We start from the raw sequence: 26651 nt of genomic DNA, 5'->3' as shown, positions 1-26651 counted from the left end.
CTCTGCTGTACAACGCTCACGTCTCAGGGCTATGTCAATACTAACACAGAGGCAACACGTGAACCAGGACCATGGGTTTTCTTTTCCATACTTTCAGCAGCCAAGTCCAGGGCACCCGTCGAACAGAAGGAAGGTAATAACCTTACAGATGAACGATACAGGAAGGACTCTGAGGGTTTTAAGTCTATCTTGCTACAGTCCATCTAGCTGTAACTGGTAACTTTGTGCACGATTTGCATGCACATAAGCCTTCTTTTTTAAGTTTACTTATTTATCTGGCTGTGTCAGGCCTTGGTTGCAACATGCAGGATCTTCACTGCACGACATGGGGTCTTTCTTTGTGGCACACAGACTCTCTAGTTGTGGCACAGGCTTCAGCAGCTGCGGCACATGGCCTTAGATGCCCCCCGCCACGTGGGGTCTCAGTTCCCCACCAGGGACCAAACCCACACCCCCTGCATTACAAGGTGGATGCTTAACCACTGGACCACCAGGGAAGTCTCTCCTTTAAAGAGAAAAGGAGGGCCTGCCACCTCCGGACACGATGAAGGAATAGGAACTGGATTTACTCTGCCACTTGACGCAACTATTTCTCTCTAAAAAGAGGCACAGAATGTATTTATGTCTTTGGACATCAGATAAAACAGAGACAACAGTGATTTCTGAGAAAATGGAAACCAACCAAATGAGCCCTACCAGCCCAGCTGCCTGCCTGGAGTGAGTTTCCAGGCCTCAGTACAGCTGTGGAAGGGAGAACAGGGTCAAGGAGAGAGGGTGGTCTCCATGAGAGGAGAAGACAGCCCACCTGAGGAGCTCAAGACCACCAGAAACTTCACCCGGGGGAACAGGCACGAGCTGCACAAAGGCCAAGCCTGGAGCCATGTGAGGAGCTGTGTTCATCGAAGGTGTGCACATACGAGTTAGGAAACTGCCAGAGCCAGGAAGACGACGAGCAGAAAGCAGCAGGCAGAATGCGGAAAGGTGTCACCTTGGTTACAGGAAGACAAGCCCCAGGCCAAGGCTGACAAGGCCCTACCCAGCCAAGCTTAGAAAGCAAACCTTAGAAGGGTCGGTCTCTTCTAATACTTGGCAAACAAAAACATAAAAAAAATTTCAGAAATTCAGCACCCAACTAACTAAAATCAAGAATGTTTAGCATCTATACAAAAAATTACCAGGCATACAATGAAGCTGGAAAATACAGAGAAATAGTAATCAAAGGAACAGACCCAGAAAATGACACAAAAAGTAGAAATAGTAGACCAGGATATTAAAAGAACTATTATTAGTATACCACGCATGTCCAAACAGACTGAGGAAAGTGTAAGCATGTTATAGAGACACAGACAAGACACAAAAGAAGTGAAAAAAGACCCAAATTGACCTGCTAGAGATGAAAAATATACTGGAGGACATTAATAACAGATTAGACGCTGAAAAAGAAAGTACTGGTGAAGCTTAAGACAGAGTCATTCTGTTTAGCCTTAATAAGAAACTGAATTTAGAAAATCTTTTTTTAAATCTATTCAAAACTTTTCAAGTTGTACACTTGATTTTTTTTAATTTTTGTAACACAGCATGCAGGATCTTAGTTCCTCGAACAGGGATTGAACCCGTGCCCCTTGCACTGGAAGTGTGGAATCTCAACCACTGGACCGCCAGGGAAACGTGAAATTCAGAAAATCGTACAGCCCAAAATCCTCAACAGAAATTCATTCAATCTTTTTAAAAAAGCAAAATAACTATTAAGCATTTGCAATATGCCAAGTACCATGATGGGCTTCCCTGGCAGCTCAGTGAAAGAACCTGCCTGCAATGCAGGAGACACTCAGGTTCAATCCCTGAGTTGGGAAGATGCCCTGAAGAAGGAAATGGCAACCCACTCCAGTATGCTTGCCTGGGAAATCCCATGGACAGAAGAGCCTGGCAGGCTATAGTCCATGGAGGTCCCAAGAGTGGGATACGACTTAACTTAACAATAAAAAGTACCATGATAAGCACTGGAAATATTTAAAAGTCTTAAAAGTATTTTCTATAGCTTCCCAACTTGTCAGAACTACTCAATATTCCCTTATTTGATGATCCTATAAACAAATATGCAATTCATTTTCCTCAGTCCCCCTCCTGTATTTCCATATGATCTATTAGTAGTAGGCACTCCCTTCTAACCCTGAGTTATGTTATATTAATATTTCAACCCACAGAAAAAGTTAATACTATAACCGGGCTTTCCCATAATTTCTTTCTTCCTACTTGTCAGAGAAACAAAACTTTATGAAAGAAGTTAAGAGATACAAGACAGGTTGACCTCATTAGGTAAAGCGTGTAAGGAAGTCACTCCTAGGATACTTTATTCACACTGAATGTACAGCGTCTTAGCTGTTCCTTATTCATGGTGCTGATTTCCCCCAACAGACTGAGATCTCCTAAAAAGCAACGCCATTTTTTTCCCATCTTTGTTTATGTCATGGGCACTCAATACACTTTCAGGTAACTTGTTAAATAAATGAGTAAAAAATGAAGCCAGATAAGAAAACAAACAGAAGTGTGACTCAGGACAGCACTCCTTAGGGACCAGGGTTCCATCTGCCTAACTCTTTGAGTCAGCACCTTCACGCCCCACTGGACTTTGCCAGCAAGTGACTGATCAAATCAGATGTGAAGAATGGTAGCTGAGGTCATAATGAGCCACTTCAGCCACAGGGACCACACAAACCATAAGTCTGTAAATTGTTCATGAGAGTGCCAGATGGTCTATTAAGTCAATGTCACTTAATACCCACAACTTATAAATCATACTCATCAGAGTCACACGGTGAAAGCTATTCTCAAAAACCAGTACCGCTTCATCACATTTGTGCGAGTATTTAATAATTTTCTTCTTATGAATGTTCTCCTTTATTTGTGGCGGCATCTATATTTATAAAAGAAGAAATAAGATACTTTTCAAAATGTCAAATGCCAAGACTGAAAAAAATCTTACCCCCTGGAGTTAACCACATTAACAGCTCAGTTTCTAACCTTCCTCTCTCTCCCTATGCTTCAATACATAATTTTTCCTGTTTTATAAAAATGCCATACACACTAGTCTTCTGCCTTTTAATTTTTCTTAAAACACTGGGGAAATGTTATGGGTCAATAATGAGACATCTAACTCATATTTTTTTAATAGTTTCTTAACATTTCAAGGTTCAGAAGTATATAAATTTACTCAGCTATCCCCTATTGATGGAGAAGGCGATGGCACCCCACTCCAGTACTCTTGCCTGGAAAATCCCATGGATGGAGGAACCTGGTAGGCTGCAGTCCATGGGGTCGCTAAGAGTAGGACGCGACTGATCGACTTCACTTTCAGTTTTCACTTTCATGCACTGGAGAAGGAAATGGCAACCCACTCCAGTGTTCTTGCCTGGAGAATCCCAGGGACAGGGGAGCCTGGTGGGCTGCCGTCTATGGGGTCGCACAGAGTCAGACATGACTGAAGCGACTGAGCAGCATCCCCTCTTGATAGCTGTTTCCAGTATTTTGCCATTATAAACGATGTCACAATAAACATCTTGAATTCTACCTGTAAGGAAGATTCTGGAATTTTGGTGGGTCAGAGTAGGTGTTCCTTCAGCAGCAACCTCCTTTCCCCAAAGATGGTTAGGAAATCACATGTCAGAAGCAATGCATGGAGTACTATTTTCCCACATCCTTGCCAGTCCTGGATGTTACACTAAATGCTTTTGGAGGATGACAACAGGAATAAAAGTGGTCACTAACCTTAAAAAAATATACTAACATTTTCCAAAATCCTTTAAATTTCCCCAGAGACCTACTCCCAAATATTTGCCAATGAAAATTTTACTATAGAAATTTACTTGTAAATTCCAAAAAAAACCCAATGTATAACACATTTCCTCCTTAAAATCCTGTTCAAATAAAGATTAGATAACCCCTGGTCATACAAGGCTCTATTTTTAATTGCAAAAATGGTAAAACAATAACATTATTGCTGTACAACATATATTGACATTTTGGAGTCAATCTAGAATAATTAAATAACTGGATCTACAAAAAAATAAAGTTTAATAAATACATAAATCAGGCATGTTGCTATGGAAACGCACTTTCCAAATCACATCCCTCCAACCACATACTCACCTGCTGCTGTCACAGGGAGGCTGAGGAGCCTGGACCAGCCAGAAGAAGCAAAACTGAGCTTGGAGGGTGCAGGGTAAGCGAACGGAAGCAGGAAGAACCAAAGATGGGCAGCGGAGTCGGGCCACCATTCACCTCCAACCCCCACCTCAGACTCCCCAGAAATGCCAAGAGACGAGCTGCCTCTCCTCTTCTCGGCCCCTTCCCGCCAGTGCACACCTCCCACACACGGCACACGCCCCTCCAGGATGCAAGTAGACCCCAACGTCCCGTCCCTTCCCTGCCGCTCGCACTCTGGAGGCAGACTGGAAACAGGTCATAAAGCAGCATCCCGTGTCCACCCTGACCCACAGCATGGGGACAGCCCCAGAGTCTCACCCCAGAAGGCAGCCATGGGGAAGGGAACGGGAATGGCTACTGGCCCAGCCCGCCTGCCGGGAGCCTGAATCCTACAGTCAATCAGAAAGCAGCCAGGAATCCACACACTGATCAAACGCTGCAGCCCAGTATCACTAAATTTTTCAAAATGGAGGACTATTTTGTCTGGGTTTATGAATCCAATTTATATTAAACCTAATCTATTTCTTAAAGCACCAGAGCAGTGATGAGCCTGCTGCTCGCAGTGTAAGTTCACTGACATCCCACTGGCCCCCGAAGTCCATAAACATCAAACACAACGCTGACAACTCAGCAGTCTTCTCACCCCAGGACATGTCACACGATGCCCTGTCGCTTCACTTTTTCCACTCATTTCTTCTCCATTAATTTCCTTACTAACTCTCTCGTAAGCCAGGGCTTTTTCCTGAAGTGGCTCATACCTAGCCCATGAAAGCACCTCTTCTATCCACTGAAAGCCATAAAGGAGCAGGAGGCGTGTGGGGATGCAGGGTCAAGAGACCTCAGCGCAGATCTTGCTCTTCCCCTGCTGACTCCCCTTCCCTGGACTTCAGTTTTCTCAATTATAAAATGAAAGTCGAGAAATCAGTGCACTCATTGTTTCTCTGTATCAACCACGAGCAACGGTAATTCTCAAAGATGGGCCAGCAAGGGAGCAGACTCAGGGTCAGATGCAGAACTACAGTTCTTTTCACTGATTAATATAGGTCATTTGTTCACACTTGAAGGCACCAAGTTTACATAACTCATGTGAAGAAAGTGGGAAAAGGTTTTAAATTAGGAATTTCTTCTAAAGTTTTACTTCAATCAGTGTTATAAATAAGCCTAGTTCCTCCCAAGTACTGCTTAATTCAGTACCACTAACAAAGAGGACAACCTTGAAGATCAGCATGAACAATAAAAGGCAAATGCAATCAAGGATTACAGCCTATATCAAAAGTCCTAAAGTCATTTTCCCTGGTGGCTCAGATGGTAAAGAATCCGCCTGCAATGCGGGAGACCTGGGGTCAGTCCCTGGGTTGGGAAGATCCCCTGGAGGAGCGCATGGCAACCGCCTCCAGTATTCTTGCCTGGAGAATCCCATGCACAGAGGAGCCTGGTGGGCTACAGTCCATGGGGTCACACAGAGTCGGACATGACCCAACAACTAAGCACAGAACAAAGGCGTTTTCAAAAGGAATCAACAGTAGTTTCATAAATAAATTAAAACTATGAATATGGTGATCATCTCAAATAAAACATAAAGTGTATGCCAAAGACAATAAATGGAAAGTAGGTCAGAAAGTGATGCCAAGGATAACCAGACAGACCATCATATCAGAGCAAAGTGACACAGAATGTAAAAATAATAAAATTGGGGGAAGGCGCCAAGATGGCGGAGGAGTAGGACGGGGAAAACACTTTCTCCCCCACAAATTCATCAAAAGAGCATTTAAACGTCGAGTAAATTCCACAAAACAACTTCTGAATGCCGGCAGAGGACATCAGGCACCCAGAAAAGCAACCCAACTCCTCGAAAGGAGGTAGGAAAAAGTATTAAAGACAATAAAAGAGACAAAAGAGGGAGGGACGGAGTTCCGTCCCGGGAAGGGAGTCTTAAAAAGAGAGAAGTTTCCAAACACCAGGAAACCTTCTCACTGGCGAATCCGTGCCGAGCTTTGGAAGCACAGAGGACAACATAACAGGGAGAAAAAATAAATAAACAATTAAAACTCGCAGATTGCGAGCCCTACGGTAACTCCTCCAGCGGAGAAGCAGCGCAGACGCCTGCATCCGCCATTAGCAAGCGGGGGCTGGGCAGGGAGGCGCGGCGCGGGCTGCATCGCTGAGAGTAAGAATCTGGCCTGAATACCCTGAGCACTATCTGAGAGAAATAATTTGGGCTAGCAAACCAGACTGTGGGATATCTACCATGCGAAAAGCCAGCCCTAACCTAAGACACCGCCAGCCCGCGCACGGAACAAAGGACTAAACAGAGGTAGCCGGCTGCAAACCTTCCCCCTCCGGTGACAGGCAGCCAGAGCCGGAAGGGGGCAATCGCAGCCCCAGAGAGACATTATCTATAAAACTGGCTTCTTTGCTAACTAAAACTTATTGGGGGTCTGGACAGTCAACATCTACCTGAGAAGGTGCGCCGGTTTTACACCCAGATAACCAAGTGGCGGGGAGGCGATAAGTCGCAGCATTGGCGCTCGCCAAACACCTCATCACCTGAGCTGCTCAGACCTGGGAAGAGCACAAAATGCAGCCCCAACTGAGTCTGCGCCTCTGAGGACTACCTGAGTGCCTGAACCTGAGCGGCTTGGACCTGGGAGGTGCATGCAACCCAGGGCCAGCCTCGGATTGTTCCCGGCGGAACAACCTAGAGCCTGAGCAGTGTGGGCAGGGAGGCTACACGCGCCGTGAGCGGGGGCAGACCCAGTGTGGCTGAGGCACTGCGAGCGCACGCCAGTGTCATTTCTTTGCAGCATCCCTCCCTCCCTCCACATAGCGCGACTGAACAAAGAGAAGAAATACAGCTCCACCCACCAGAACACCGACACAAGCTTCCCTAACCAGGAAACCTTGACAAGCCACCTCTACATACCCACACACAGCGAGGAAACGCCACAATAAACAGAACTCCACAAACTGCCAGAATACAGAAAGGACTCCCAAACTCAGCAATTTAAACAAGATGAAGAGACAGAGGAATACCCAGCAGATAAAGGAACAGGATAAATGCCCACCAAACCAAACAAAAGAGGAAGAGATAGGGAATCTACCTGATAAAGAATTCCAAATAATGATAGTGAAATTGATCCAAAATCTTGAAATTAAAATGGAATCACAGATAAATAGCCTGGAGACAAGGATTGAGAAGATGCAAGAAAGGTTTAACAAGGACCTAGAAGAAATAAAAAAGAGTCAATATATAATGAATAATGCAATAAATGAAATTAAAAACACTCTGGAGGCAACAAATAGTAGAATAACAGAGACAGAAGATAGGATTAGTGAATTAGAAGATAGAATGGTAGAAATAAATGAATCAGAGAGGATAAAAGAAAAACGAATTAAAAGAAATGAGGACAATCTCAGAGACCTCCAGGACAATATTAAACGCTACAACATTCGAATCATAGGGGTTCCAGAAGAAGAAGACAAAAAGAAAGACCATGAGAAAATACTTGAGGAGATAATAGTTGAAAACTTCCCTAAAATGGGGAAGGAAATAATCACCCAAGTCCAAGAAACCCAGAGAGTCCCAAACAGGATAAACCCAAGGAGAAACACCCCAAGACACATATTAATCAAATTAACAAAGATCAAACACAAAGAACAAATATTAAAAGCAGCAAGGGAAAAACAACAAATAACACACAAAGGAATTCCCATAAGGATAACAGCTGATCTTTCAATAGAAACTCTTCAAGCCAGGAGGGAATGGCAAGACATACTTAAAATGATGAAAGAAAATAATCTACAGCCCAGATTATTGTACCCAGCAAGGATCTCATTCAAGTATGAAGGAGAAATCAAAAGCTTTTCAGACAAGCAAAAGCTGAGAGAATTCTGCACCACCAAACCAGCTCTCCAACAAATACTAAAGGATATTCTCTAGACAGGAAACACAAAAATGGTGTATAAACTCGAACCCAAAACAATAAAGTAAATGGCAACGGGATCATACTTATCAGTAATTACCTTAAACGTAAATGGGTTGAATGCCCCAACCAAAAGACAAAGACTGGCTGAATGGATACAAAAACAAGACCCCTACATATGTTGTCTACAAGAGACCCACCTCAAAACAGGGGTCACATACAGACTGAAAGTGAAGGGCTGGAAAAAGATTTTCCATGCAAATTGGGACCAAAAGAAAGCAGGAGTCACAATACTCGTATCAGATAAATTAGACTTTAAAACAAAGGCTGTGAAAAGAGACAAAGAAGGTCACTACATAATGATCAAAGGATCAATCCAAGAAGAAGATATAACAATTATAAATATATATCCACCCAACATGGGAGCACCGCAGTATGTAAGACAAATCCTAACAAGTATGAAAGGAGAAATTAACAATAACACAATAATAGTGGGAGACTTTAATACCCCACTCACACTTATGGATAGATCAACTAAACAGAAAATTAACAAGGGGAAAAAAAAAAAAAAACATGTATCTATAAAGTTCACTAAAGCAAAGCACAGTAAAATGAGGTATGGCAATAAAAGGCATTAAATTTATCAAATAAAAAAATAAAAAATAAAAAAATAAAGTATTTATTATGGATAATACTGAATATAATCAAATGTAAATAGAAGCATGAGAAGAAACCCAAGGAAACCCATGCATCCTTCATTCAGATTCCTTCTCCACTAATCATTAATGACACGACTTTGAACAAATTAACCAAACCCAATGAATTATCTTCATCTGTTGTATGGCAGTAAAATGCTCTCATGTTTTGCTTAATTTGAGACTTAGACAAAAATGAAAATATTAAAAAAAAAATAATAATAATAATAATAAAAAAATTAAATATGGACCAAAGAAAAGAATAAATAAATGCATCCACAACTCAACAAGTAAAAGAAAAGGTAACTGTTTTTCATATATTGGTCACCCTGGTGACCTAACATATAGTACTTGCTGGCACACAAGAAATACTCAACAAATAAATACTCAACAAATGTTTTCTAAATGAATAAACAATGAATTAATTCATTGCCACAAGTACTACAGGATGATGAGGCAATCATTCCTTTAACTTATGAGCCCATGCAAGACTAGCTAGTTAGCACTGCGAGCCAAGAAGGGAAATCGGGTCTCTAGATTATTCATCATTGCTTAATTTATTGTGGAATTTCTAGACTTCAGACCAATTAGAAAATTTTAGTTGGATATATAACTCAAGAATCTACTCAGTCATGAACTAGGCAGGATCTTATAACCAGTTAACCGTTAACAGCTTATATAATCCGTGAGATTTCTTTCTTATCTTGAAAACGTATTTTTGAAGCTTGTAATTAGATCAAAAATATACCAACATAATAATATTAACCAAATCTATCAGGACACAAAATTGCTTAAATGGTGTCACCACACTGTTTATCATTATACATAACAGAATGCATGCATCAGTCATTAAAAACACTTTGAAACAATACTGGGTTGGCCAAAAGTTCTTTTGGGTTTTTCCAAAAGATGGTACAGAAAAACCCAAATGAACTTTTTGGCCAACCTCAATATTTAATGGCATTTAGCAAATATCCTGATATATTAAGTGGGTAAGCAGGGCATGAGAAATGCTGGATGAATCACAATCTGGAATCAAGATTGCCAGAAGAAATATCAACAACCTCAGATATGCAGATGATACCACTCTAATGGCAGAAAGTGAAGAGGAACTAAAGAGCCCTCTTGATGAGTGTGAAAGAAGATAGTAAAAAAGCTGGCTTAAAACTCAACACTCAGAAAACTAAGATCACAGCATCTGGTCCCATCACTTCATGGCGGGGAAAAGGTAGAAGCAGTGGGAGACTTTATTTTCTTGGGCTCCAAAATCACTGTGTATGGTGATTGCAGCCATGAAATTAAAAGACACTTACTCCCTAGAAGGAAAGCTACGACAAACCTAGACAGTATATTTAAAAGCAGAGCCATTACTTTGCCAACAAAGGTCCATACAGTCAAAGCTATGGTTTTTCCAGTAGCCATGCACACATGTGAGAGTTGAACCATAATTAAGACTGAGCACCAAGGAACTGACTTCCTTCGAATGGCTGTGCTGGACAAGATTCTTCAGAGTCCCTTGGACTGCAAGGAGCCAACTTATTGGAAAAGGCTATGATGCTGGGAAAGATTGAAAGCAAAAGGAGAAGGGGGTACAGAGGATGAGATGCTCAGACAGCACTACCAACTCAATGGACATAAATCTGAGTAAATTCCAGGAGATACTGAAGGCCAGGGAAGCCTGGCATGCTGCAGACCATGGGGTCATGAAGAGTTGGACAGAAGCAGGATATAGAATTTTACATACACGGTCCAAATTTTTAAATGTTATATATTAAGGAGAAAAGAGAAAAGGAAAAGAAGAGAAAATATGTCAGAACGTTAATTAGTGTATTTGGATAATGGAACTATAGGTCTTTCATACATATTTTGCACATTTCTTTATTTTCCAGAAATGCTACCTACTTTGTATCATAGATTTTTCTTCTCACATTCCCCCCAAATTTACATAGATGTAGTTCCTGCTTTTCCATTGAGTAATACAGAAATTATACATTTAGTCATTGGGATAGTTTTCTTGTCTAAACGTAAAACCCTAAAATTTTAAAAGCTGCTTCAGTTAACAACAGAAATAAAAGATAATGGAGTTTTTCTCTCCAATACCTAAATTCCCAATAGCCAGCAACAAAATTTTTCACTAAAGTTTACAGGTTAAGGATAGCCCAAAACAACATTACACAAAAAGGAAACTGTATTTATCTACTTCCTGAATATAGACCTCTACCAATAATCCCAGGACTTATTAAATAGCTGTTTATTTAAACTGAGACTATTCATCTCTCGTCACATACATCGCTTATAATCTCTACGGTTAATAACAGCTGTGAATGCGTATAAAGACAGACCTCAACCACCAAGAGCAGAGGCCTCTGTGGACTCGCCGTCAGAACTCCAGTCAGCCACCCGTCAACGCAGGCATGGGAAACCAGCTTCTGAGGGAACTGACTCTTGCGTTACTTGTCTCAGAGAGGAGGCGTAAGAATGAAATTATAACATGTTTATAAAAATACGATCAATATGTAAGGAGTTAGGATCATGGATCTCTGAATTTCCTACACGTCAAGACTCTCATTCCACAACGACACCACTGGACAAGATCTGTGAACGCAGCAAAAGCAGTCCTTGGAGGGAAGTTCATAGCAACACAGGCCTCTCTCCAATGGCAAGATTGTCTCAACCTTTGCATTTGTTGAGCCAGGTCTTCAAGTTATTTCTCACAACTGAAGCCTGAGATTTGATAATATATCCATGGTATTAGCAAAGTTCTTAAAAACAGAGGATAAAATGTACAGCTTAACACTGATTACCCACAAGTAAAATCGTTCTTGTTTAAAGGATTGATTAAGTCATTATGATAATACTCTTCCCACAGGGCAAAGAGTGAAATACAAGGTTAGACTGTGCAGATGAAAAAGCAAAAGCAGAAAACCCTCCACCAACACCGCCCACCCTCACCCACAGCGCGGAGCCTCCTCCCCAGACCGCCTCCCTCAGATGCCAGCCCTGAGCCCCTCCCGCCCCTGAGAACCTTCGAGGCCTGGAGAGTCGTCCCTGAGGGCTCACTGACACCACGCGGAGCGGGCCCACTGGCCTCACTGTCTCTGCTCTTCCAGAGGCTACAGCCCACAGCCTGCGTCCCTCTTCCTTCCACAGGCCCCCGTTCCTCTGCACATTTCTAAGTATTTGATCAACAAGCATTTAGATGCGTGAGACAGGGTGCTCAGGGCCGGTGCACTGGGATGACCCTGAGGGATGGGGTGGGGAGGAAGGTGGGAGGGGGGGTTCAGGATGGGGAACACGTGTACACCCACAGCTGATTCAAGTCAATGTATGGCAAAACCACTACAATATTGTAAAGTAATTAGCCTCCAATTAAAATAAATAAAATTTTTAAAAATAAAATAAAGGACAAGAAAAAAAGAATTAAACCACATATCTCAATTTGATGAAGATAAATTTCTCCTGCCCCCAAGTGTCTCCTCTCTCCCCAGCCTTCCCAAGGATCCTGATTAGAACACATGATGGAGGCTCTGGGAGGGTGTAAGTGACCAGGTGATCTGCGCATCTGAGCACAGAATCAACTAACTTCCAATGAGAAATATAGAAAGATGATGCTGGGAATAATGCAGCTTGACAGCTTTCAATGAAACGCTAGTTACAAACGTATTTTATCCTGTTTATTATTTTAACTCTACTAAAGCACAGATTTGAATTTCTATTCTAAATGAGAAAACATTTGTAACATTAAATACATCGATTTTTCAACGAGGAACAGAAAGCACCCTTGCATTTTGCTTTCTGTAATTTAGAATTCTTCAATCCGTCCATTTTGTTCAAAGAAAAGTAAGAAGACTATGTTATCTGCAGCAGCTAACTTGTTCGAGCTTCTGAGACTGTGTGAAAGATAGTCAAATAATACTACAATTGCCTTCATAACCATAAGCCCTTCCTCAGGAAGATCATAAAGTTATTTATTTAAATAGTATCTATACTGAGCCACTGAACTGAACTGAAGCAAAATCAAAACTCTGAATTTCAACCATTTGGCTTTTTATCTACCAAGTATTATCAATATTCTCTAGTTTCTGTCATGTAAATAAAGTTATTACAAAGATCACAAAACGTACAACCAAATACTTTTTTCCTAGCGAAGGCAGCCAGTGGTTTCCAGCATTCATAAATATTTATAGGCGGTAGCTCTTCCAAAACTACACTGAAAGAAAAATCAGGTAATCTTGTTTAATCTCATAACTCATGGTTTTAAAACTCAAACACGATCATTTACCTGCTGCTTAATTCTAAGTAGTAACAGTAAAACTTTGTGCTCTTAGACATTATCTATATGCACAGCATGATACTCAGGCTACAATCAAATTACCATCACAAAAATTCTTGAGTCAATTATATAAACTACTATCTATTTAGCCCTATTTCTGACTACATTTTAAAAGAAGTAACTCAATACCCTAAGAGTTTAACTTTCACATGTTTTGCAGGACATGAACTACTAATGTCAGCCTATCCTTAAAATAGAATAGTTCAACTAATTTTAGACTCAAGTGTTATAACGCATCATAGCTGCCAGCCGGCAGGATACCTGAACTGTACCAGCAGCATATACAGATTCACCAAAGCAAACTGTCAGATTGCTGAACTCTGAGCCACCCCATGCAAGCCCACGGAGGAGGTCCACATGGTGTACCTATGCAAAACAAACAGTACTTACTAATAATGTGCCCCTGGGAAAAAAAAAATGCCCAGGGCCCTATTGATTTAAATAGTATCTATAATATGCAGTGGTTCAAAAGTGTCTAAAGGAGGTAACGACATAAAAATACTACTATCATATACATAAACAATGTTCAAACGACTGCAGAGTTGCACTCACTTCACATGTTAGCAAAGTAATGCTCAAAATTCTAAAAGCTAGGCTTCAACACTACATGAATCGAGAACTCTCAGATGTTCAAGCTCAATTTAGAAAAGGCAAAGGAACCAGAGATCAAATTGCCAACATCTGCTGGATCACTAAAAAAGCAAGAGAATTCCAGAAAAACATCTACTTCTGCTTCACTGATGACACTAAAGCCTTTGACTGAATGGATCACAACAAACTGTGGAAAATTCTGAAAGAGATGGGAATACCAGACCACCTGACCTGCCTCCTGAGAAACCTGTATGCAAGTCAGAAAGCAACAGTTAGAACCGGACATGGAAAAACAGACTGGTTGCAAATTAGGGAAGGAATATGTCCACCCTGCTTATTTAACTTATATGCAGAGTACATCATGCAAAATGCCAGGCTGGATGAAGCACAAGCTGGAATCAAAACTGCCAGGAGAAATATCAGTAATTTCAGGTATGCAGATGAAACCTCCCTTATGGCAGAAAACAAAGAGGAACTAAAGTGCCTCTTGAGGAAAGTTAAAGAGGAAAGTGAAAAAGCTATTAAAACTCAACACTCAAAAATCAAAGATCATGGCATCCCGTCCCATGACTTCAAGGCAAACAGATGGGGAAACAATGGAAACAGTGACAGACTTTATTTTGGGGGGCTCCAAAATCACTGCAGAAGGTGACTGCAGCCATCTCCAGAAATTAAAAGACGCTTGCTCCTTGGGAGAAAAGCTATGGCAAACCTAGACAACATATTAAAAAGCAGAGACATTACTTTGCCAACAAAGGTCCGGATAGTCAAAGTTATGGTTTTTCCAGTAGTCATGTATGGATGTGAGAGTTGGACCATAAAGAAGGCTGAGTGCCGAAGAATTTGATGCTTTTGATCTGTGGTGCTAGAGAAGACTCTTGAGAGTCCCTTGGACTGCAAGGAGATCAAACCAGTCCATCCTAAAGGAAATCAGTCCTGAATATTCATTGGAAGGACTGATGCTGAAGCTCCAATACTTTGGCCACCCAACGCAAAGAACTGACTCATTGGAAAAGACCCTGATGCTGGGAAAGATTGAGGGCAGGAGGAGAAGGGGTCGACAGAGGATGAGATGGTTGGACGGCATCACCAACTCAATGGACATGAGTTTGAGTAAGCTCTGGAAGATTGTGAAGGACAGGGAAGCCTGGCGTGCTGCAGTCCAAGGGGTCACAAAGAGTCAGACACAACTGAGTGACTCAACAACAACAACATATACACACTACTATATATAACACAGATAATGAACAAGGACCTACTGTATAACACAGAGAAGTCTACTCAGTATTCTGTAATAACCTCTATGGGGAAAGAATCTGACAAAGAATGAATATATGTACACGTATAACTGAATCATTTTGCCAAATGCCTGAAAGTAACACAACATTGTAGTAATAAATCGACTATACTTTAATATAAAATTAAATTTAAAATAAAATATTCAAATCTCTTAAGTTAAATTTTGAAATATTAAAATTTCAAAATAAACTTATTAAAATTGAAGTTTAAGTAAACTTAAAAAAAAAGATTACTAATCATTCATGAAAGATGTGTGATAAAGGACTGATATCTGAAAGACACAAAGGACGCAAAATTCAACAGGAAAAAAACAAAAGGCAAAAGATCTGACCAGACAACTCACCAAAGGAGATACATAAATGCAAATGCACATACGAAAAGATACTCCACATCACATGTCACTAGGGAAGTGCAAATTAAACCAATTCAATGCTACCGCACCCTATCAGAATGGCTAAAATCCAAAACACTGCCAACACCAAATGCTAAGGAGGGTGTGGAGTGACAAGAACTCTCATTCACTGCTGGTGGAAACGAAAGATGGTACAACCCCTTTGGAAGAGAGTTTAGCGGTTTCTTAAAGGGTAGACACAGGCTTCCCTATGATCCAGCAGTCACACTCCCAGTTATTTACCCGAATGACTTCCCTGGTGGCTTAAGTGTCTGCCTACAATGCGGGAGACCTGGGTTCAATCCCTGGGTCGGGAAGATCTCCTGGAGAAGGAAATGGCAACCAACTCCAGTATTCTTGCCTGGAAAATCCCATGGACGGCAGAGCCTGGTGGGCTACAGTCCATGGGGTCACAAACAGTCAGACATGACTGAACGACTTGGCTTTCACTTTCTTTACTCAAAATTGACAGAAGTTGAAAGCAACCAAGATGTCCTTCAAAAGTTGAATGAATAAACAAACGTAAATTCATACTGCTACTGCTAAGTCGCTTCAGTCGTGTCCGACTCTGTGCGACCCCATAGACGGCAGCCCACCAGGCTCTGCCGTCCCTGGGATTCTCCAGGCAAGAACACTGGAGTGGGTTGCCATTGCCTTCTCCATTGTGTGAAAGTGAAAAGTGAAAGTGAAGTCGCTCAGTCGCTTCGGACTTGTAGCGACCACATGGACTGCAGCCTACCAGGCTCCTCCATCCATGGGATTTTCTAGGCAAGAGTACTGGAGTGGGGTGCCACTGCCTTCTCCGTAAATTCATACAATGGAATACTATTCAATAGTCAAAAGAAATGATCCATCAAGCCATGAAGAGACATGGAGGAACCTTAAATGCACGTTACTAAGTGAAAGAAGGGCTTCCCTTGCGGCTCAGCTGGTAAAGAATCCGCCCGTAATGTGGGAGAACTGGGTTCAATCCCTGGGTCAGGAAGATCCCCTGGAGAAGGGAAAGGCTACCCACTCCAGTATTCTGGCCTGGAGAACGCCATGGACTGTATAGTCCATGGGATCACAAAGAGTCAGGCACGACTGAGCGACTTTCAGTTTCAAGGGAAAGAAACCAGTCTAAAGAGACTACATACTGTATAATTCCAACTACAGGAAATTCTGGAAAAGATTCAACTATATGGAGACAAAAAAAAGATCAGTGGTTGCCAGAAGCATGGGAGAATGAAGAGGCAGAGCACAGGACTTGGGGGCTATCAAACTATTCCGTATGAGCCTGTAATAGTGAACACATGACATGCATGTGTCAGCTCCCAAAGAACTGTACATATTCAACATAGTTTTGAAAGTCCCAGCCACAGAAATCAGACAAGAAAAAGAAATAAAAGGAATTTAAATTGGAAAAAAAAAGAAAACTGTCACTGTTGGCAGATGACACAATACTATACAAAGAAAACCCTAAAGACATCACCAGAAAACTACTAGAGCTCATCGATGAATTTGGTTAAGCTGCAGGATACAAAATTAATATATAGAAAGCTGTCGCATTTCTATACACTAATAAAGAACTATCAGAAAGAAATTAAGGCAACAATCCCATTTACCATCACATCAAAAAGAATAAAATACCTCGGAATAAACCTATCTAAGGAAGTAAAAGAGCTGTACTCAGAAAACTATAAGATCAATGAAAAAAACTGGAGACAACAGAAACAGTTGCAAAGATACACTGTGGTTTTGGACAGGAAGAATTAATACTGTTAAAATGAGCATACTACCCAAAGCAAACTACACCAATGCAGCCCCTATCAAAACACTGATGGCATTTTTCACAGAACTGGAACAAATAATTTTAAAATTTGTATGGAAAAACAAAAGACCCTGAAGAGCCAAAACAATCTTGAGAAGAAAGAACACAGCTGAAAGAATCAGGCTCCCTGACTTGAGACCACATACAAAGCTACAGTAACCCAAACAGTGGGGTAGGGGCACAAAAGCAGACACACAGATCAAAGAAACAGGAGAGAGCCCAGAAAGAGCATGCAGTGTTACAAACGCAAGCTGGATCTTAGTAACACTAATGTACCAATACTGGTTCATCAGTTAAACAAATGCACCACACCAATGCAAGATATCTAAAGGGGAAACTGTGGGGAGGGGAGGGAGCACTGGACTCTCTCCTCAATTTTTCCAGAAAACCAAAACTTCCCTAAAAAAGAAAAAAATTTGTTTTTTATGGCCACTGCCCTAGGAGGAGTCAGAGGACTTGTATTCTCAGGTCTACATCATTCACTGACTATGTAATCTCTACTGCCCAAAATACCTCATATGCCCTATTTTATCCCACCTTTATTAACAAAAAACGGCTTCCCTTGTGGCTCAGCTGGTAAAGAATCCGCCTGCAATTCGGGAAACCTGGGTTCGACCCCTGGGTTGGGAAGAGCCCCTGGAGAAGGGAAAGGCTGCCCACTCCCGTATTCTGGCCTGGAGCACAGAGTCGGACGTGGCTGAGCGACTTTCAGCTTCGTTTTTAAGCTAGTGAGGTGGAGAGTGAGGGAGGTCTGCCTTTCTCCCTTCAGGAGGGTAAAATAAGCCACCGAATAGTTCTGCTTCATGCCCAGCATCACGAAGACAAACTGCCCCACTGGCACGGCCAGCATGGAGAACTGTACCAGTGAAAAGAGGGACATGTTTTTAATTCACTGGGACAATGGTATCTTTGTATAATGCCTTTAATACCAGGATTCACTGGGAAATATTTTCACCCACTAGAGAAAAATCAGGACTTTGTCAGCTCCCTTTGACGATTCTTTCCAGGAAATATCTCAGGCATGTATCAAGGCAGCCACATTCATCAGTGACATTTACAAAACATAATTCTTTTCAAAAATCTCAATCTAAATACACACTGGAAATGCTCATACTAAAATTCTATTTTATTTTCATGGATATCTACCCATTCGAATATATAATCCAGCTAAGATAAAACAGGTTCAAGCTCCAAAGTCTATTTAATATTTGAACTAAGTCTCTATGAATTTTTAAACTATTACTTTTTATTTCATGTATCCATTTAACACACTTCAGAAAGATCTAGTAATAAAATCATAATCCTAACTTTTAAAATATGCTTAAAAATACTACTTCAGCAACATTTCCTGGTTAGTATAACAAAACTCATAACACATAGTTTATATCAAATATACACTTAATGTTCAAATGTCATTGCTACCAACTTCTCTAAGCCTCAGTGTTCATATTGGTGAAATGCTATGCTATGCTAAGCCACTTCAGTCGTGTCCGACTGTGTGTGACCCCATAGACGGCAGCCCACCAGGCTCCCCCATCCCTGGGATTCTCCAGGCAAGAACACTGGAGTGGGTTGCCATTTCCTTCTCCAGTGCATGGAAGTTAAAAGTGAAAGTGAAGTCGCTCAGTCATGTCCGACTCTTAGCGACCCCATGGACTGCAGCCTACCAGGCTCCTCCATCCATGGATTTTCCAGGCAAGAGGACTAGAGTGGGGTGCCATTGCCTTCTCCGATTGGTGAAACGGCAGTAGTTAAATAGTTATGAGATTCAGAAATGAGAGAGAACTCATTTGCAATACACTACCCGGTGCCTGTCATATAAGTGCATGTGTGCTAAGTCACTTCGGTCGTGTCCAACTCTGCAACCCTGTGGACCGTCGCCTGCCAGGCTCCTCTGTCCATGGGATTCTCCAGGCAAGGATACTGGAGTGGGTTGCCATGCCCTCCTCCATGGGCTCTTCCTGACCCAGGGATCAAACCCAAGTCTCTTATGTCTCCTGTAGTGGTTCTTTACCACTAGGACCACCTGGGAAGCCCTAACAATGATTAATACCAAGAATTTTTTCTAATGTTATGTCAACTACACCCCTTTTTTAAAAAAAGAGGAAAAAGACTATTTTAAAACAGCATTTTCTTTTTTTGATAAATATTTATTTGTTGTTGTTGTTCAGTAGCTCAGTTGTGTCCGACTCTTTGCAGCCCCATGGACTGCAGCAGGCCAGGCTTCCCTGTGCTTCACCATCTCCCAGAGGTTGTTCAAACTCATGTCCATTGAGTCGGTGATGCCATCCAACCATCTCATCCTCTGTCACCCTCTTTTCCTCCTGCCCTCAATCTTTCCCAGCATCAGGGTCTTTTCCACTGAGTCAGCTCTTTGCATCATTTACTGAATTTACTGGGTTCCATCCATCTACGGCTAAGCTAAAGGTCTATTTAACAGCAGCTTTAAATGAATTTTTAAAACTCCAAACTATGTTTTGTAATGAACATACACTATAAGAGATTTTCTACAAATTAAAAAGACCCCAAGTATCTTCAACTGTAACTTCTATAACAAAGTCATTGCACCCCATCCTGTCCCCACACATACAGCCAACCATCAGCCACGCTGTAAGTTTCTGAAGTAAGCTCCTATTGAACCAGCCTTCCATCCAACCACCCCAATCTTTTGGTGGCTTCCTGAGGCTCCCATCCCATTCAGCCTCCACACTGTTACCAGAGGTATCTTCCTGAAACTGATCTAATACGCTGGCAAAGATCATGAGAGTTCCCTGCCTAGAGGAGAAACCCCAAATCTGGTGCTGGCTGTGGCATCCCAGGCTCTCTTCAACCTGGTCCATATTCAGCCAGATCCACCTTCCCATAACCGCCACCCCATACCATTCAGCCAAACTCTCCAAATGAGTTCTGTGGTTCTGCTAATGCAACAGAATTGCCCCGCCAGACCCTCCCCCTGAGGCTCTCCTCCCTGCCACCTTCAGCCTCTGTTCACGGAAAATCCCACTTGACCTGAAGGACAGAGTTTTTCCCAATACCCAACCCCAGGAGGACTATTTGCTTCCTCTTCTGAATGAAAAGAGAGTAGAGTAGAAAACTATGACAATTATAATTACATTAAAGGAATAGACCATACAGTGAAATATTACTCAGCCATAAAAAAGAAATAATGCTATCTGAGGCAACATTGATAAACCTAGGTATTATCATACTAAGTGAACAAGTCAGACAGAGAAAGACAAATATCATAAGCTATCTCCTATATGTGGAATCTTAAAAAAAGATCAAGTGAACTTTAATTTATAAGACATAGACTCACAAACATAGAAAACAAACTTAGGGTTACCAAAAGAGAAAGGGGGGAGATAAATTAGGAGCTTGGGATTAACATTTTCATACTACTATATATAAAATAGGTAACCAAGATATTGAGTATAGTTCCCGGTACTATACAATAGGTCCTTGTTGGTTACCTATTTTATAGAGAGTAGTATGTATATGTTAATTCCAAACTCCTATTTTAGTGGTGGCTTATTAGTTCCATTTTCCTTACCAGGACCTCCTGTTTTAAAATATTTATGCATGAAAATGGTTATTAGGGTGCCTGGTCAGGGTGGGCAGTTTCAGTCAGGGTGCTTCCTCTAATATTCCCCTTTCTTCCCATCTAGAATTGAGATGCAAAGGCTGGAAGAGCAGAAGCCATCTTGTAACCCGAGAACAACCACATGATGGCCAAGAAGCAACACACAAGTCTGGGTCCTGGTGGCAAAGAGAGGTTCCCCACAGAACCCAGTCCCTGAGAAAAAGAAAACATCATCAACTGTTCTTTGTTACAAACATCCAAACACAATCTTAGCTAACACTCATTACTAGTTAAACCTATTTCATTTTTTAAAAGAAAAGAAAAAGCCCAGACTAATATCATCATAACTAGCTACAAGTAGCACTATCGCGATGTGCAATGCTCAGTCACTCAGTCATATCTGACACTTTGTGACCCCATGGACTGTAGCCCTCTAGACTCTTCAGTCCATGGGATTTCCCAGACAAGAATACTGGAGTGGGTTGCCATTTCCTTCTCCAGGGTTCTTCCCAATCATGATGAGGCCCTACTAAAGACCACTCACTACACAACTATCAATCTCAAAGAGGAGATGAAATCTGAAATCAAGATTTTGCAGAATCCTGAAGCCAAATGAAAACCACTGAGGTCACATGGATTGAAGGGGGCAAAGTTCTCTGAAATCTTTACACTCCAGCTTCCAATTCAGCCAGCACCAGAATTAATTTACAAAGTAAAAGATAGGATTTTGACCATTCATGTATCTGTGTATGCCTTAAAAGTGAACTGAAAATGAAAATTACAGCTGGAATAGTTCTCAGTTCCTTTTGTCACCATGCACAAAAGCAGAATCACGGGGCCTTAATGTGAAAAGGGATTAAAGCAACTCCTCAGCGTTTTCATGGAAAATAGAAACTTCTGTCTTTTTTCTTAATCAAAGAGGGTTTTTTCATGATCTATACACACAGATTGGAGAAGGAAATGGCAACCCACTCCAGTACTCTTGCCTGGAAAATCCCATGGACGGAGGAGCCTGATAGGCTGCAGTCCATGGGGTCGCTAAGAGTCGGACACGACTGAGCGACTTCACTTTTACTTTTCACTTTCATGCATTGGAGAAGGAAATGGCAACCCACTCCAATGTTCTTGCCTGGAGAATCCCAGGGATAGAGGGGCCTGGTGGGCTGCCGTCTATGGGGTCACACAGAGTCAGACACAACTGAAGCGACTTAGCAGCAGCAGCAGCATACACACAGATACATAGTCATACATAAGTAAGAAATCTGCCACTCAGCTTTCACAGAGAATAATAAGAAACCCTTGTTATAGTTATTTGGGGATAACTGATCAATTTCCAGGTCAATGGGAAAATACTCATTTTCTTGGACCAAAATAATTTACCTTCCTTGTCCATTAAGTCTAAAATGTATAGAATACAATTCATTGGATTCACATTCAGTTCAGTTCAGTTCAGTCACTCAGTCGTGTCTGATTCACATTAGCGCTCTCATTTTCACACTTAACATCAATTTTAAAAATTAACAATGTGTTGAGAAAAGAAAATCTTCCATCACAGATTCAAACAGCAGAATTTCACAGTGACAGCTAATTAATACTAGTAATATAATAATACACAGAAATTAATTCTAATAACAGTATGTAAGTTGGTTTCCTTATACTGACAGGGAAGACAAGAGGGATACTGGGCATCTTTTATGCTAACCTACTAAAAATGTTTTATATTACATGGTAAATACCCCGGATAATTCACTGTAAGATATTAAAGAAAGTCACTGATATGGGCTATTTCTAGTATAAACAATAATAAAGAAATATGTTTTATTTGTAAATAAACGCTTTTATTCACCCTGCCTCTGGCAATCTGCTGAAGTAATGAGATTTTTTTTTTTTTTAATCAGATGCCTTGAACATCCTAGCAATAAATACATTTTATAAGTAAAGGCCCTGGAATATGAATCAGAACACGGCACCCTTCTCTGCAGCAAATAGCTCTTTCTGTGTTATTCTAATTCAACAGACAGTTGCCTCTTTTCACTCAAAAGTAAGGACCAAAGCAAGACCCAAGAATAGACTACACCATAAATAATTAGGGCTCACTCACTTGCCGCTATTCTTGTTCTGATCCAGAAGGCTAGGTTTGAAGTTCTTCCAAAGCCATCTGAGGACTCAACTCTCAACTTCTAAACCTAATAGTCATAATTGCTAACGTTATACATTACTGTAATTCTCCGTTTCTGTCAACAGACAAATTCTGAATTTGTTACAGCTGACCCACACTTTCAACAGCTGGGGCATATGATCACTTGGCAACCTGATAACACTCCAGCCAAACGCAAAGTCACCCTGGAATCAAGGAACTTGGTCAGAAATGAATATTGAAATAAGCTCTCAAGTTCAAACGGGAATGGAAAATGTTTTGAACAATGCACGATTTCAGAAAATGGAACAACTGTACTTTGAAAGTTGAGTGAGCTGACACTCCCTATTCACAGCCTACAATTCTTTTCTGATTAGATCAGCCCCCACAGCAAGTCATCGGGATAATAAGCACTGTAATGAAGTCATCGAATTGGATACTGATGGGAAATCATAACCGGCTTCAAAATACATCGGGAAACAATGAGTTTTCCAGGTCTCTAGCTTTCCACATAACACACTGGCCAATACTCTTACTTTTCTTTCCAAGACCAGATGAAACACAGAACATCTATAAAGCCGAGGACAAACTGATGACTTATGCGTTTTAACACAACAAAGAAGATGAAGGAAACAACCTCCACTTTTTCAGCAAATTCGGGACTACAAGTTTGAAAAAGTGGATGTGTAAAGTTCCATACTGATTATTAGGCTATAATGAAAATGAGATAAAGTGAAATCGGCAACAATCTCCAGGATCTTCTATTTCCTTTTACTTCCAAAGGCAAATAAAAACCATCTTTTACAGAATGTCCACTTCCTCAACGCAAGTCAAATCAGCACCTCAGTTATTTCTGTTTTCTAAGTCATCTGCAAGTACCCACATGTCACAGAGGTAAAACTTGATGGGACAAAAATTCATACAGCTATCTTTTTTTTTTTTAAGTAAAAAAGGTATTTACTTTCAAACTTTCAGACTCTTTCTTTCTGACCTTAAAGAACACAGGTGTACCTGTTCCATAAGGTTTATTAGTGTATTGCAATATCTCTCATTTTTAAGGTTCTGGAACAAATGATTAAGAATCTTATTTTCAAATGGAAGTATAGATGTAAACATGAGTGTATTGGACATGAACGCATATACAGATGCTACAAATGTGCTTTAGCCTAAAATATCATAGCACTTGCTCGGTGGTAGTATCATACAATAGAGCCTTGGCACAAAGGAATTCTGATTGTGCTGTATACAGAATTCTACATGCATTAAAGGAATGTCAAAAATAAAATATGTTCTAGAAGGAGATGAAACATGTTCATGTAGATTTTGAGCTTTGGGGGGAGGGGGCCTGGAATTTAATTATTCAGTTCATGCATCTTTAACCATAAAATCCCCATTCAATTTACAGAAATTGAGTTTCTTAAGACCAAAGCAAATATTCAAAAGAAGCAAGACCACTTGAAATCAACTGATGAAACAGGCCACGATTCACCATTAATATATTAAGGCTCTTAGCCATCCCTGGGTGTGGAGCGCTTAAGTAGAGCCACAGTTAGGAGATTGTCTAGACATATTGAAAGACAATGTCCAGAGACTAAAAGACCCTTTAAGATGAGAAAGTGTTCTTTAATCTAACCTCTCATTTAACTATAAAGTCAAAATAAACACAATGCTAAAACGTCAATACTATTTATCATAGAATTTCCCCAACGTAAAGGACAGGCAGAAAAATATCTCAAAATATACTCCTTTACCTTTAAATTTACAACAGACTCTCTGACGAAAGTCTTTCATCCATCACACTATCAAGTAACCTTTACGATAGGTAGGAATAGATTTAATATAGTCACGAACCATAAACTTTTCAAATAAAATCATTTTAAGAAAAACGATTTGGTGATGCTCTCAGCGGTGAAACAGTCCATTTATTTAAGAAGCTAAGAACCTTTTTTTAAGGGTTAACCAATACCCCGTATCAAGCAAGGTCAGCAATGCCTTAGTAATCCCACGGAGAATGAACCTGTAACCACCCTCCCAGCAAGAAGGATGATTATGCGTAGTGCTTAAGAGCTTTTTACAAAGGAGAAAAACGCAAGGTGCCTCTTGGAAACCAAACCCCTCCCCCGCACTGTACTGCCCATCCGACGGTGTCTCCCGGCCATCGCCCACCCGGCCACCCTCCCTGCGGTGCGATACGGAACCCCGTCCCCCAAAGACCAGGTTCAGTCCCAGGACTGGTCCAGACACCTGTTTACTTGTGCCCAAGCAGCAGTGGCTCCTGTCAAGCAAAGGAGACGGTCACCCCGCAGGTCTGTGCCCCGCCCAGGCGGCGGGGGCGACATACCTTTGTACCTCTCCAGGACATCCTCGTAGGCCTGGAGGTACTCCTGCTCGTCCACGCACAGGTAGGCGGCCGGGGAGAGGTACCCCGCCATGCCCAGGTTTATCTCAGCGGGGACCGGCCGAGCCCCCTCTCCCGCTCGAAACCCGGACAGGATCGCAGTCAGCGAGGGGCAGCCGCGGGCACGGAAACGCGCGAGGAGAGGGGAGCGCCGGGGCGCACAGGGGGTCGGCCGGGGAGACGCCCCGGGGTCTCAGCAACGGTCCGTGCAGGCGAGCCCGGCGGCGGCGCGCGGCGCCACGCGGCGCGGGGGAGCCCGGGGCCCGGCGAAGGCGGGCGCGGGGCGACGGGCGCCTGCACCCTCGTGAGCCGAGGCGGCGGCCGCCTGGGCCCGGCTCTGCGCGCCCGCTCGGGGCCGGGAGGACGCGCGCGCTGCCTCCGCCCGCGGTGCTCCGCGGCGCATCTGCGGCATTTCCTGGCCGCCGCGCCGCAGACGCGCGCCCGCGCCCGGGAGGGGGAGCGCGGGGAGGGGGCGGGCGAGAGGGCGGGCGGGCGGCGGCCTCCGGCGGGCAGCGCCCGGCCCCTCCCCGGCCCGCCCTCCCCGGGCGCGGGGCGCCGCCCGGATCCCAGGGGCGAGGTTTCTATTTGGGACCCACAACAGGTGCCTGGGAAACAAAGCCGCGGATCGCGCCTCCCGCGCTCGCAACCCCCGCGGGGCTCCGGGGAGACCGGGGGAGCCTCCGGGACCGGCCGGCCGCGCGGAAGGGCCGGGCCCCGCGACAGCGCGGGGCGCACGGGCGGGGGAGCCGGGGTCCGCGCCTCGGGGGCCGCCTGCGCCTGCGCGCCCCGCAGCCCCGGCCCGGCCGGCGGCCCCTCCCTGCCGCCCCCCAGAGCCTGGCCGCGCCGCTGCGCCGCCAGAGACACCAGGCTCCGCCACCCGCTCCTCCCCGCCGCGGATCACCCGGCGGTGTGATGTGGCCAAGTGACTTACCCTGTCTTCATCAGGATAATCATATCATAAAGTTCATCATATCGTATCATCATATCACAAACGTGTGACATGTCAACATTGTACGTGTTCGCTGTTACTATTATCAGATGAGCCACTTCATTGTTGACTCTGATTGATGACTCTGGCCACATCTCCCCTCCCTATTTCTTCTTTCATGAGTACTGACCTTTTGTCCTTGATGAGTCTTTTTTTCTTTTTTAGTGATGTGAATCTGGTCCGATTTCCATGAATTGTTACATGGGAATGAGTAGTCTTGAGAACACTGTATACTCTGGATAAAACTTCCTTAAGTTAGAATTGGAAAGCTTTACTTCGCACTAGTAATTGGCCTATGTGACT

General features: G+C 42.6%; 1 protein-coding gene across 21 annotated transcripts in view; it reads right to left on the bottom strand.

Moving 5' to 3' along the window:
* DST (dystonin) overlaps positions 1–26651 on the bottom strand; it is a 519362-nt gene that overhangs the window by 383954 nt on the left and 108757 nt on the right. For 3 of the 21 annotated variants that reach the window (XM_061397797.1, XM_061397798.1, XM_061397799.1), the window contains exon 1: positions 25304–25541. The exons of 15 other annotated variants lie outside the window; for them this stretch is intronic. In XM_061397797.1, coding sequence (XP_061253781.1) covers positions 25304–25394 — 91 coding nt within the window. In that variant the 5' untranslated portion in view covers positions 25395–25541. Of the gene's footprint in view, positions 1–25303; positions 25559–26651 lie in introns of those variants that run through there. 3 more of the 21 variants (XM_061397796.1, XM_061397800.1, XM_061397802.1) reach the window with 2 other exon arrangements.

The sequence above is a fragment of the Bos javanicus genome, chromosome 23 (assembly GCF_032452875.1).
Source record: "Bos javanicus breed banteng chromosome 23, ARS-OSU_banteng_1.0, whole genome shotgun sequence".
Classification (NCBI taxonomy): domain Eukaryota; kingdom Metazoa; phylum Chordata; class Mammalia; order Artiodactyla; family Bovidae; genus Bos; species Bos javanicus.
This window is presented reverse-complemented; position numbering and strand designations above follow the sequence as displayed.